Consider the following 13,088-nt stretch of genomic DNA (forward strand, 5'->3'; position numbering starts at 1 on the left):
GGTGCCAGTGCAGCTGGCCCACGACAGCCCGTGTGTCAGTGACCGTTCCACTTTGCGAGTGGCCCTGTAAGAGGACACAGGCCTCTGCTGGTCTGACCGAAGGGCTGCCCAGACCAGCTCCAGGCCATCCACAAGTGTCCGGGCACACCCACACCTGCAGCAGAGCCTCTGGTCCAGAAGCCCACATCCAGGGCCTGCTCCACCCTCCAGAGCCCAGATGGCTACCGCCTGCTGGGGGGCAAGGCAGAACCACCCCCTTCTGCGGAGAACAGACCAGGAGCTCTCAGGCACCAGTGAACTGGACAGGCAGATCCCCTTGAGGGCCTCAGGTTCTGTCAAAACCCCTCCCCAAGGCCCCTGCTCCTCTGGCCAGAACCCCCACCAGGCCAAGGGCCAGAGCATCTAAGATGTCAGGAGCCTCCATCACCTACGCCCCGAGCCCCCCTCCCGAAAGGTGCCAGCTGAGCACATCATGACAGGTGACGTGCACCTTGCTTCCCAGGGCCAGGCTGCCTGCCGCAGGGGACCCCTAGACCCAGGCCCAGATCCACGGCCTCTGGATGCCCCGGGCCCCTCCTTTCAGGGAAATGGAGCCACAGCAAACCAGCATGCAGGCCAGACCTGCCTCCTGAGCCGGGAGCCCTGAGCAGCGTCCACAGCCAGGCAGCCCCAGGCGGCTCAGCACCGAATCCCGGGCCCCAGGTCCCCGCCAGCTCCTCCGCCTGCCGCCACGGGGGCGGGATGCACCCTCGGGGCCCCGTGAGATGGGAAAGTGGCCCCTCCTCTGGGGCACAGGGGGCCCTGGGGATGGGGGTGCAGACAGCTGCCTGCTCTTGTCTCCACCCACACACGCACGCTTGCACACACACTTGTGCACAGGCATGCTCATGTGTACACACAACACAGTCACACACGCTCACACCTCGCCATGCAGGCTCAAGTGCACACTCATGCACGCTCGCACACACTGGCCACGTGCACTCACAGCACACACACGTCCACACCATCACACGCCTCACATGCACTCACACACCCTCGGTGGCACCTGGCCCCTCTCCCCTGCAAGGCGTCACTCCCACGTCCAGAGCCCACGTCTCCAGCCCACAAGCACAGGCCCAGCCCACAGGGGGGCCCCTGGGGCCTCCCCAGGCCAGGCCCCCAGGAAGCCCGCACCACCGCTGTGGCCTGACCCCAGGCCGACCCACCACTCTGTGCTTTCCCAGGGGCTCTGGAGCCCGAGTCGGGGGCTCTTAGCCCTGGGGGCCGCCTGGGCGAGGGGCTCCTTCCCACACACGGCGCTTGGCCCGCAGGTGGCGGGCTCCTCATCCCCCGCACGGTTCAGGAGCAGGTGACGAGAGTGACGTGTGGCCATCTTGGGCTGCTGGGGTCACACCGAGGTCACAGGTTGCTGCCACGGGACCTGGCAGGAGGTCACACAGATGGCGTCCAGCCGAGGCCCACAGGGAGGCGTGACCACAGCATGCCCACTGGCTGGGGGCCTCCGCAAGGCTTTCCCCCGGGATGGGTGGAGGCCCCTGCATGGAGCCTGGGGGCTGAGGGCGGCCCCACCCCCGCTGGCTGCCAGGCCGGTCCACGGCGGGAGCCGGGCGCCCAGTGAGGGGGTCGCTCAGCACTGTACACAGAGCCGAGGGGAGGCATGCAAGGCGTGGGGGCTGGGCAGAGCCTGGGCCGCGGCCCAGGGCAGCACGCGCCCCCCAGCCCAGGTGGGGGCCGGCCGGGCCTAGATGACGGCGCTCTTCTCGTCCTGGAAGGCGGCACGGGGGGCGGGCCGGGCCAGCAGCAGCTCCTTCTCGTGGACCAGGTTGTCCAGCAGGTCCTCCTGGCGGTAGTTGTGGTAGACTTTCAGGAAGGCCAAGACGGTGATGGCCAGCCAGGCCAGCCACGAGGCCCAGAGGCCGAACTGCAGGGGCGGAGAGCACGTCAGGGGGCCGGCCAGGTCCAAGGGACACTGCCGGGGGCACCTGCCCACCCCCCAGGGCCAGACAGGATGGGGGCGTCACCCCCAGTGTCTGGTAGCCCTCGGCCCCAAGCCACGCCCCTGCCTCGGGAATACTGCCCATCCTCAAGTCCAGGTGGGGCCCCCGGGGCAGGGGGCGGGTACTGGGCCCGTTCGGCTCCAAGCAGAGCTCGTTTCTTCTGTAAGGGAGCCTCTTCCAATCACTGGAACAAATTGACCTTTATCTGCTGTTTCCAAACAGTTGGAGGGGAAACAATTTAATCAGAACCAGGCTCGAGGCGCAATTAAACTGGCTCCGTGGAAGGGGGTTGTCATCGCTCAGCCTGCACCTCCCTTATCTAACCAGCACAAACTCGGGTGGGAGGGTTTCCCACTAAATTTACATGAAGCTGTCTCTGGCAGGCTCGGCTCATCTCAGCTGGACCCACTGACGTCCAGCCCCCCAACCTCCACCCCAGAGGGCTCCTCACTTGGAAAAGACCCTCAGGCCGGCCACTGGCCAATGCAGGGCCAGAAGTGGACCCGGAGGCTGGCGGGCCCTGCCCGGAGCCTAAAGAACCCACCTGCCCAGGCATCCCGCCACCCCCGCCATCAGGGTCATCAGGGTCAGGCACAGATGTTGAGGGACAGGCCCTCTCTGACCGCACGTGCCGACACGCTTGTGTCCAGCAGACGGGGTCCCTAGACTGACCCATGGTCTCCTGGAGGGCAGGGGACGAAGCTGATCCAGGGGCAGGACTGGCAGAGCTGAGTTCCCCAGACAGTGGCTAGGGGCTCCTCCAAATGGGAAAGCCGGATCCCCTCTAGGGACCCCCTCCCTCAGACCCTTCCCCAGCCGCCCTGGCTGGGGCTTCACTGTGGGTCCTCAAGCATCTATCTGAGGGCCCACGTGGAGCCAGAACCAGGATCCAGACTCCGGGCCCCAGCCTGCAGGCTCAGATGAGCAGCACAGAGCCACCCCTCACCCCCCAGGCCTCCCGCTTCTGCCCTCAGTTCAGGCTGTTCCCTCCTCCGGGGATCCTCCACGCCTCACTCCTCCCTACCCACACAAAATCCTCTGCCTGCAAGATCCAGCCCTCCTGCAGGAAGCCTTCCTGACTGCTCCCCCAGCGCTGCGCTCACTCTCTCCTCTGCCATGACACCATCCTTAACCAAGAGTCTGTTTCCTCCTGGATGGGCGGGGCCGTGCGCTCAGCGAACGCTGGGCAGAGAGTGGTCCCCTCCCTGGTACCCCGGCAGCCCGGCCCACCCGGGAAGCCCCACCCACCCGGACAGCCCTGCCTACCCAAGAAGCCCCGCCCCTGAGCAGCCCCGCCCACCCGGGCAGCCCTGCCTACCTGGGCAATCGCAAACTGATCATAGAAGGCAGAGTTGTCCACGTTCAGCTCCAAGTCGATGCCCTGGAGCTCTTCACAGCTAAAACGGCAAGACGCGGGAGTGGACGGTGACCGCTGGGAGGACCCAGCAGGCGGGCAGCAGAGCATCACCCCCAGATGGCGAGGCGCTGTCCCCAAGGCGGGGCAGACAGGGAGCTGCTGGGCCCCATCGGTGGAGCAGGGACCCTGTAGATCTGACCCCATCTGACCCTGAACAGTGGGGGAATACCAGCCCTGGCCATCACTCCCCTGAAGCCCCGGGCCCTGCTCCCCATGGCCCCACGGCACTGCAGGACCAGGGGCTGCAGAAGGCGTGGGCTGCAGCTTCTGGCCCCTCAGTCCCCAGACTGAGCTGCACAGCAGCCCTGCTTGAGTTTAACGGGCATCCGAGGGCACCCCTTTAACCACCTGGGGCTGGCAGCACAGGCCAGCAAACCCAGAGGCAACCCGCAGGTCATGACGCAGAGCCCAAGTGACCCACAAGCTCCTTGTATGTGGACAGGCTGGGCTGGGCTGGGCCTCCGAAGCCTGGAGTGGATGGGGCCTGGGCTCAGGGACCTGTAGCCTCTCCAACGTCAGGACACAGGAGTGGGAGCCTGGTGCCCAGAGAGAGGGAGGTCCAGAGGCCCAGGCTCACCCTGGAAGGAGCTGGGGGGATGAGGCTGAGGGCTGGAAATGGAGTTCGTGAGGGTAAAGAAACGCTGGGTACCTTTCCAGAGGAGCCCAAGGCCATACCCAGGGGCCCGTCCCCGCTCTGAGGGCTCGGGAAAGGGCGCAGGGGGTGGTAAGTGGCTGGGGGCTCAGCAGGGAGAGCCCACACAGCTCAGCATGGGTAAGACCCCCACACACAGAGGGGCTGCCCTGCTGTGGACCCTGAGGGAGTCACCCGCCCTGGGTGCTCAAACCTTCCTCTCTTGTGCGCCCGAGGCTTCTGCAGAGGCACCAGGACCCCCAGGGCGAAGGGGCAGGGTGGCAGAGGCACCAGGACCCCCAGGGCGAAGGGGCAGGGTGGCACCAGGTGCCCCCACCGCTGCCTCTCACTTCAGCTCTGCCGTTGATTTATACGTTCAAGTTCCAGATCAGACTTTTCTTAGAGAAAGAATCTGGAGCCTCTGGAAGAGGTGACCCAAGGGTCCCTGCCTTTCCAGAGCCCTGTCCTGGGGCACTGGATACTGCCCTGAGGGCTGGGCAGTGGGCAGCCCTAGGCCAGGGTCCAGCAGGAACCATGCTCCGCTTGGGGCTGCCCCCAAGCCAGAGACGGCCCCTCCCTCAGGACCCAGAGCATCCTTCCTGGCCCGAGGCCTCTGTTCCCAACCCCCTCTGACCAGAAACTCCCAGTCCTGCCCCTCGCACCCCGCTCACTCCGTCTTCATCTTCCTCCTAGGACCTGGAGCCCAGCCCATGGGGTCCCGTCATCCGACCGCATGCTGGCGATGATGGGGAAGCTGGAACCTCTGACCTCCGGGACCTCCACCCCCACCCCCAGCCCACCCCCAGGGTGCTTGGGGGACCTGCTCCGGTGTGAAGCTGCTGCAGGCTCCCTGAACTGGGAAGGGGGTTCTGACCAGCAGAGGGGCTGGCCAGGTGCGGGCAGGCCACGAGGGCACCATGGGCGGCAGGGAGGGTCCGTGCAGGAGGAGGTTGGTGGGGAGTCGCAGCGGGGCCCGGAGCGCACCTGTGGGACACGGCGCCCTTCTCGGTGATGGCGTCACACCACATGGTGAAGCCCACACTCACAATGGTGCTGGCGATGAAGACCAGGAAGACCACGAAGGCGCTGACCAGCAGGTTCAGAAAGGCGTAGAGGAAGGAGCTGCAGCGAGAGCGGGGGGCCGTCACCGCGCCCGCCTGGGCCCCCAGCACCCCTGCAGGGCCAGGCGGCGGCGGGGGGCAAGCCCCGGCCCTCAGGTTCCCAGCGGGGCTCTGGGCCCCAGAGGACCGGGTGGGGCCAAGCAGGGTCCCTGCCCTTCCCAGAGCGTCCCTCATCCCACAGCCCCGCTGCCCGGCCCATCCTCCCAAAGCCCCGGAGTGGGGACCATCTTATAGCACAGACAGGGCCTCTGTTTAAAGGCAAGTCCACCTGGTTCCAAAGCATCGAGGCCAGCAGCCACACTGGCAGACCAGACCGCCTTTCCTGGCGGCTCACCCTCACGGGCACCCACCAAGGCCGCTTACCCGCACGGCCATCAGCGCGGCTGAGCAGCACCCGCACTGCGGGCCGCATGACCCTGCTCTGATTTCCCCACTGGAACCTAAAAGGCCAAGGAGCGACCAGGGCGGGCGCCTGTGGGGCCTGGGGGCAGGGCCGAGAGGGCAGAGCTCACTCAGGGCGGGGCTACACCGCCCGGGGGGCCAGGGCCTCTCCAGGGTGCACATGGGCAGGTCCCCACTGGGATGCTCTCAGACGGCGCCAGCATTTGCCCTCCCATGGGGCAAGCGAGGGGCCATGGTGGGAATACCCACCCTCTGGACTCTCCTAGCCACCCATGAGCATCCTGTCTTCTCCAAACCACCCACTGGAGACCCAGAGTCCTGCAGGAGAGCAGGTGGCCCAGCTGAGGCTGCAGGGGGCGGGGGGGCAAGGCTGTCCCGCCGAGAAGGGCCAGGGGGCAGAGGGAACTCCCCCAGGTGGGACGGCAGCCCGGGCCCACCTCCCACCTGCTGCAGATTTCACATGAACATCAGTGCTTTCAGGACATCAAATCTGAGCGGAATGATTGGCCAAATATGGCTTCACAGAGAACATTCATCAAACAAGGTATCGGCTGGGACCTCAGCCAAGAAAACATCAAAGTTACTGTCCCTGAGCATGGTGACTGTTGGCTGAGGCCAAGGGGCGATGGACACGATCCATCCATCATCCACCCCCCACAATCTGTACTGAATCCTACAAGCCCAGGCAGGCTCCTCACCCTCTGTGTGGACAGACACCTTCAGGGAAACCCTGGACAGCAGGCCTGAGACACAGCTGGCCCGTCAGAAAGCTGCCCCTTCCCACCTCTGAGGGTGACTTACAACAGTCTCTGAGAGACAGAAGCCACAGACACTCCAGCCACATCCCTATTAAAGGGACGCAGTTCGGGGGTCTCCATCCCACAAGACGGGCTTCCATTATGTCTCAGCTGGTAAAGAATCCGCCTGCAATGCTGGAGACCTGGGTTCAGTCCCTGGGTTGGGAAGATCCCCTGGAGAAGGGAATGGCTACCTGCTCCAGTATCCTGGCCTGGAGAATCCCATGGACTGTAGAGTCCACGGGGTCACAAAGAGTCAGACAGGACTGAGCAACTTTTTCATTTTCATCCCACGAGACAGGGAAGGGTCCGTGCTGGGGTCCCGCCGGCCGACAGCTGCCTCCGACTCTTCCCTCACTTTCTGCCAGTTTCCTCGGCATCTGTCCCAGGCTTTACAGGCTTTGAAGAATTGGGTGTGTGAGAGCCTCACCCAGCCCCCCAGAGTTCACAGTACAGGAATGGGAGCCTGGCACTCACCGGGTTAACTCCGCCTTCCTCCTGCCACCTCCCAGGGTGCCCTGCCCGGATGTGCCGTCTCCATGGTGACAGCTATCCTGGTAAGCCCTGGGAGCGATGTGCAGGCTGAGGGACACGTGTGGGCAGGCAGATGGGTTGTGTTAACCCAGCACTCCCCAGCCATCAATCACAAACCACGGCCACCTGGACGCACAAGGCTGCCCCAGGCCCCCGGGCCTGAGACTCACCCTCAGCTCAGCCAGGGCCCTGACAGAGCAATGCCCCAGGAAGACACAGGCACCACGGATCCACAGACCCCTCCCTCCAGGCAGCAAGCAGGGTGACTCCCCCTGTACAAAAGCGGCCTCCACCCATGACTCTTCACACCCCCCGGGCACAAGTCAGGGGCACCCACTTTGCAGACACACTCTGCATGAGGAGGGAGCTGGCGCCACGGACACTGTGTCAAGACCATGAGCGTGAGACCCAACCACGAGCCCCTCACACAGAGCAAAGGGTGGGATTCCACCCTCAGTCTTGGTGGGCCTCCTTGGTGTCTCTGAAGTTGGTCTCTTAAGAGATTAAGGTGCACCCTGAACCCTGAGCAGCTAGGCCCCTCTTAAAAACCCGAGTCTGACCAGGGCAGTGGGTCCTCTGTGGGCTGGACTGCAGGGGCCACCAGCGCCCCTGAGGGCCTTGTCCATCACACGGCTCTCTCTACCGCCCCTCCCAGCCTCCTGGCTCTCCCTGACCCACCCCAGACCTGTTCCCCTGGTCTGTACAGCTTGACCAACTGTGCCAGAACTGGCTGCCCACAGCTGAACATTCTGCCCACGGCAGGCCCAGACACAGCAATCCCAGAGGGCTGACTCCTTGACCAGACGGTGAATCTGCAAAGGCGTCTGGGCCCATGAGTGGCCGTGAAGCAGCAGACGTCAAGAGGCGGCAATTTTTCTGTCATTCACTCAACAATCACTAATTTAGTGCCTTCTGGGCACCATGCCCGACGCTCAGCCCTGAGCACACAGAGGTGAACAAGGTGTGTGCCCACCATGGGTACAGCCAGACCAGGGTCCCCTCAGATGGACAGCCGTGACCTCCACGAGAGCTTTGACCAGGGCCTGCAATCAGAGCTAAGATGGAAGAATGGCACTTGAAACAGACGGCATCACAGCTGACCGACTGCCAACCGAGTTCTGTGACAGACAGCATGGGGCGGGTGGGCACAGGTGGGCCACCACACGGCCGTGGTCCTGATGGCCGAGAAGGGCGTTCCGCAACAGATGTGCCTGGAGAAGAGAAGGCTGGCTCAGCCCTGGCCGCCAGGGTCGAGCCCACCGGTGGTAGCACAGGTGAGCCCCTGGAACTGATGCAAAGTGACAGAGGACCCAAGATGTCCCTCCAACCAGGAGAACTCAGAGGAGCGCAGGCTCCCTCTGCCCTCAGGGGACAGGCGCAAGGAAGGAGCGCGGGGACGCATGCACACCGCCAGCCTCAGTTTTCTGTCTTTAAAACAGGGATGGTAAAAAAATCTAAAAAAGCAAAAGAAGGGATATATGCGTATGAATGATTCAGTTCCCTGGCGGCTCAGACGGTAAAGAATCTGCCTGCAATTTAGGAGACCCAGATTCAATCCCTGGGTGGGGAAGATCCCCTGGAGGAGGAAATGGCTACCCCTTCCAGTATTCTTGCCTGGAGAATTCCATGGGCAGAGAAGCCTAGCAGGCTACAGTCTATGGGGTCCCAAAGAGTCGGACACGACCAAGCAACTTTCACACATGTATACCTGATTCACGTTGCTGTATAGCAGAAACTAACACACCATTATAAAGAAACTGTACTCCCAGAAAAATTAATTTTAAAAAATATGAGGATGCTCATTGTTTCACAGAGCTGATGGACACCTTCTACGAGACAATGAAGGGTGGAAGCTGACCCCCGTTCCTGCCCAGCTTGTGTGAAGTGGGCAGCATGCGTGACCAGGACTCCTTTCTTGCAGGCTCTGGGCTCTCTGCACCCTGCCTGCTCCCAGCCTCTGGGGTTTGTGTGTGTGTGTGTGTGTGTGTGTGTGTGTATGGTTAGTTGCTCAGTCATTTTCTGACTCTTTTGCAACCCTACGGACTGTAGCCCACCAGGCTCCTCTGTCCATGGAATTCTCCAGGCAAGAATACTGGAGTGGATTGCCATTCCTTTCTCCACCAGCCTCTGGCGGTCTCTCTGAAATCTCACATCACTCAGAGCCACAGGGGCTGAGCCCCACCTAGAGAGCCACTTACATGTCCTCACTGGGTAGACGCTGAACACCCTGAGGCCACTTATCTTGTAGAAATGAGCAGGAACCATGGGTGTGAGCTGATGGTCAAGCCACAGCCCCCACCTGGCTAATGCTCTCTGCCCTCAGCTGCACAGACTGAAGGGACCTCCGCCTGCACCACCTGCTGGCCACCCGTCCTCTTCCTCAGACCCTGTCTCATAATCAGAGCTGCTCCTCCAGCCTCGACCTGGGCCAGAGGCACTGACCGCGCTTGGCAATGTGGGTGCAGGTGGCGCCTCACACATCTCCTCAGAACACAGTCATCGTGAAGGCTGAGGGCGGAGTGAGCAGGGCAGGTGCCCTCTAGGACTGGCCTGGGCTCACCCCACAGAGCCCCCACCCCGCAGCACGCGGAGAGACCCCCGGCTGACACGTGGCTTCTGCAGAGCCTGGAGCCTGAGCACTGGGTTGAACCGCATCCTCTGCAGCACCGACCCGCGTCGGCACCGCAGTAACCGAGTGAGACCTCGCTGGGGAGTAGGGTTTTTGTGGGCGTCACCAAGTTCAAGATCTCAGGATGAGGTCATCCTGGCCTTGGAGTGGGCCCTAGGTCCAGTGACTAGGGTCCTTCTAAGAAGAAGGAAAGAGACAGAGAGGAGGCCCCATGCAGAGAGGGACAGAGACTGGAGTCACGGAGGCCCAAGCCAAGGGACGTCAGGGTGGCAGGCGGCCACTGGGCACCAGGAAGACGCCTGGAAAGGGTTCTCTTCCCAGATGGAACCAACTCTGCCGACTCCTTAATTTTGGGCTCTTGGCCTCCGGGACTGTGAGAGAATACATCGTTTTAAGCCCCCAGTTTGTGGTGCTTTGTTACATCAGCTCCAGAAGCTCATGCACATGGGTCACTGGGACTTCACACCTTCCCGGGTTGGGATCCCCTAGCCTCAGCTGGCCCTTTGCTTTTCAGCTTGCAGCCTCCTGTTATCTCTCCACCCCTCTCTCCACCCCAAAGCCAAAACTGAGAGTGCTCAGGGGCCTCTGCTCATCTCCTAATTCCCCCCCAAAAGAAGTGAAAAGCCACCCAGAACCGCCAGAAGATGATGGGTGGGGTGATGGGGCAGAGTTGGGAGAAGGCCTAGCTTCCACGTGGATGTGAGGGCTGACAGCAGGCAGGACTGGCCTCCTGTGCCGGAGCTCTGGCCACTCCAGGGCACGGGGATCCACAGCCTGGGCGTGCGGGGCTGGGGGGGCACAGGGAGCCCCACAAGGGTGGAGGCCCGGGGAGTGTTACTGGCTGAGGACCCCCACGCCAGGGAGCCACATCCCCCTCTCCCACAGAATGGAGCCAAGACGGGGAAAGGTGAAGAGGAAGACAGAGGCCAGGAGCGGGCGGGGGCCTCACTCGCCAGCCATCCCTCTCCCACGTCCCGCGGCCAAGGTGTGAGTGCCGGCGGTGGGCCTCGAGGGCTTCCCTCCGGCTTCCCTCAGCCAGGAGGATGGGGACGCGGGGAGGGTCCCCGGTTAGTCTGGTGGGCCTTCTGCCTGCCCGGTTCTCCCCCAACCACCCAACCCGACGGGGAGCTGTCCGCGGTGCTGACGGGTGTGGGCCCCGCAGAGCCAGCGAAGGAGGCCCAGATCCGCTCAGAGATGACGATGCAACATTTGCGCCCCCGGGGACATGGATGGTGACGCGCACTTGTCCAGTGAAGCACTGGCCTTGTGCAGAGACGGCCATGGCCCCTGGGTTCTGCGTGGAGACAAAGGGCAGTTTCCCTGGAAGTGATGAGCCATGACTGACATTTGAAGGCCTCTGGAACCGTGGGGAGATGGAGGGGCTCGCGCTCCTCCTTGGGGAGCTGTGGGCACAGAAGGGGCGCCGTGCCGGGGGTGAGGGTTGCGTCTGTCGGAGAAGGGCAGCCGTGAGACACCCCCTCCCCCACTTACCCCTCGTGTCCCTTGCAGAGGAAGAAGAGCGTGCGCCAGGCGTGAGCGGCGGCGAGCAGCAGAGAAAGCAGGCTGGCGAGCAGGCTGAAGCGGCAGGCGGCCGGCGGCCCCCACTCCTGCACGGTGAAGCGCTCGCGTTCCTGCACCGTCAGGTTGGCGCTCAGCCACATGCCCTCGGTGAAGAGCAGGCAGCGGCCGCGGAAGTCGTGGCCGTTCTCAGACAGCGGCACCACCACCACGAAGCTGGACAGAAAGGCCAGGAAGTAGCAGACGCACTGCGCAAAGAGGAAATTGTTGAGCGCCATGGCGAGGCCTGGCGGGCCGAGGAAGCGGCCGGAGGACGCGGCGAGGCCGGCTGGGGACGCGGGGCGAGGGGCGCCGGCCGGGAGCCGGGGCCGCCTGAGTCTCCCGGCGCCGCGCGCAGGCCCGGCCGGAGCCGCGCGCGAGGCTGCGCAGTGGCTGCGCCGGCGGGTCCTGCGCGCCCCGCCCGGGACGCGTGCGCAGCGGCCGAGCGCCGGCCGCGCCTGTGGCCAGCACCGCGGACAGCTGCCGGCGGGAAGGCCGCAAAGCGGGACAGCGGGCGTGGGGCGTGGGAGGGCCACGCCGGGGAACCGGGGAACCGGGCACCGACGCGGAAGCAGAACGAAAATCAGGAAGCAGGAGGACCGCTATGTCGGCTTCCGGAGACCCGACTCTGGGGCCAGGAGCTACGTGTGTGGGCTTCACATGGAACGGTTCCCTGGTCCCCAGCACCCGCATCAGCGTTAAGGGACGAAGGCTGGGAGAGGGGCGCTCAGAGGGACGAGTCCCAGATGCCCACAGGGAGGGTGGGAGTGAGGTTTGCGGTCCAAGCTGGAATGACTCTTTTTCGGGACTCGGCTTGCACCAAGTGTAGGGGACATGAGACAGACAGGGGAGGAGCTGGGGTCTTGAAAACGACACAGAGGTCATCCACGGAGCCGGGAGCCGGGAGTCAGGAGCGGGTCTGTGAGCTCCTTTGCTTCTCCGCCAGGCCCCCTCGGAAAGGCCATCTCTCACACGGCCTGACAAGCAGAGCTCTGCGCTGGTGCTGGTGAGATAAACAATGGATGCCCCCAGCACCTCATTAAGACAGCCTTTGCTGAGACGGAATCTGCCGGTGCATTAATTAACAGAATTAACGCCTTTTCTAGTTCCTTTTGAGACCAAGGCACGTTTAGTCCAATTCCCAGAGCAGAGAAAGCCTCCTCCTAAAAGAAACTGCCAAGTGGTTTAAAATTACATCAGCGTTTTTGTTGCAAGCGTGAAAAAATCTTTGTTTTATTGCCAAAGAAATACATGCTCATTTTAAAAGTCAAGCCACATAGGGACGCATAGAATAAGAAGACAGTGTCTCCTTCTTGCCCCTCCCCACCCCCACCCTGCCACCCTACCTGGATGGCCACTCGTCACAGTCTGGCTTCTACTTTTCTGGGCATTCTGCTAAGCACACAAGCACACATGCCCACAGTTTGCACATATGCTTTATACTATACACACCATTCTGCAGGTTGATTCTTTAATTCAGCGATATGTCATGGACATTATTCCCTGCCCACATATAGAGATTTATTCATTCTTCTTAATAACTGTGTAACAGTCGATAATTATGATGATTCCACAATTTGCATAACTGTTCCTCTTTGGGTAGCTGATTAATGCCTTTCCTTTTTGCTGTTTCAAATACTGTTGGGTGAGTTTCCTCATACGCATATGCTTGTGCACTGTTACAAGTCTCTCCTAGAAGAGGAATTGCTACGTCTGCATGTTTTGAGGGTTGGCAGAAATGAGCAAACTGCTCTCTTAAAATGTCATACAAACTTACCTTTATGTCCATATTTCAGACACCCTCTTGCTCAGTCGTGTCCGACTCTTCACAACCCCATTGACTGTAGCCTACCAGGCTCCTCCATCCATGGGATTTTCCAGGCAAGAACACTGGAGTGGGCTGCCATTTCCTTCTCCAGGGGATCTTCCCGACCCAGGGCTTGAACCTGGGTCTCCTGAATTGCAGACAGACGCTTTACCGTCTGAGCCACCAGGGAAGTCCA

At 62.3% G+C, this 13,088-nt stretch overlaps 1 protein-coding gene across 1 annotated transcript; it reads right to left on the bottom strand.

Moving 5' to 3' along the window:
• Positions 1 to 1,741: 1,741 nt before the first annotated feature.
• Positions 1,742 to 11,324, bottom strand: TMEM179 (transmembrane protein 179). The gene is made up of 4 exons (XM_068991606.1): positions 11,020 to 11,324; positions 5,030 to 5,167; positions 3,316 to 3,394; positions 1,742 to 1,921 (listed from the first exon to the last, which is right to left on the bottom strand). Exons 1-4 carry the CDS (start codon positions 11,322 to 11,324, stop codon positions 1,742 to 1,744), a joined length of 702 nt encoding a protein of 233 aa, XP_068847707.1.
• Between the last annotated feature and the right edge of the window lie 1,764 nt (positions 11,325 to 13,088).

This window comes from Capricornis sumatraensis, chromosome 19 (genome assembly GCF_032405125.1).
Source record: "Capricornis sumatraensis isolate serow.1 chromosome 19, serow.2, whole genome shotgun sequence".
Taxonomy (NCBI): domain Eukaryota; kingdom Metazoa; phylum Chordata; class Mammalia; order Artiodactyla; family Bovidae; genus Capricornis; species Capricornis sumatraensis.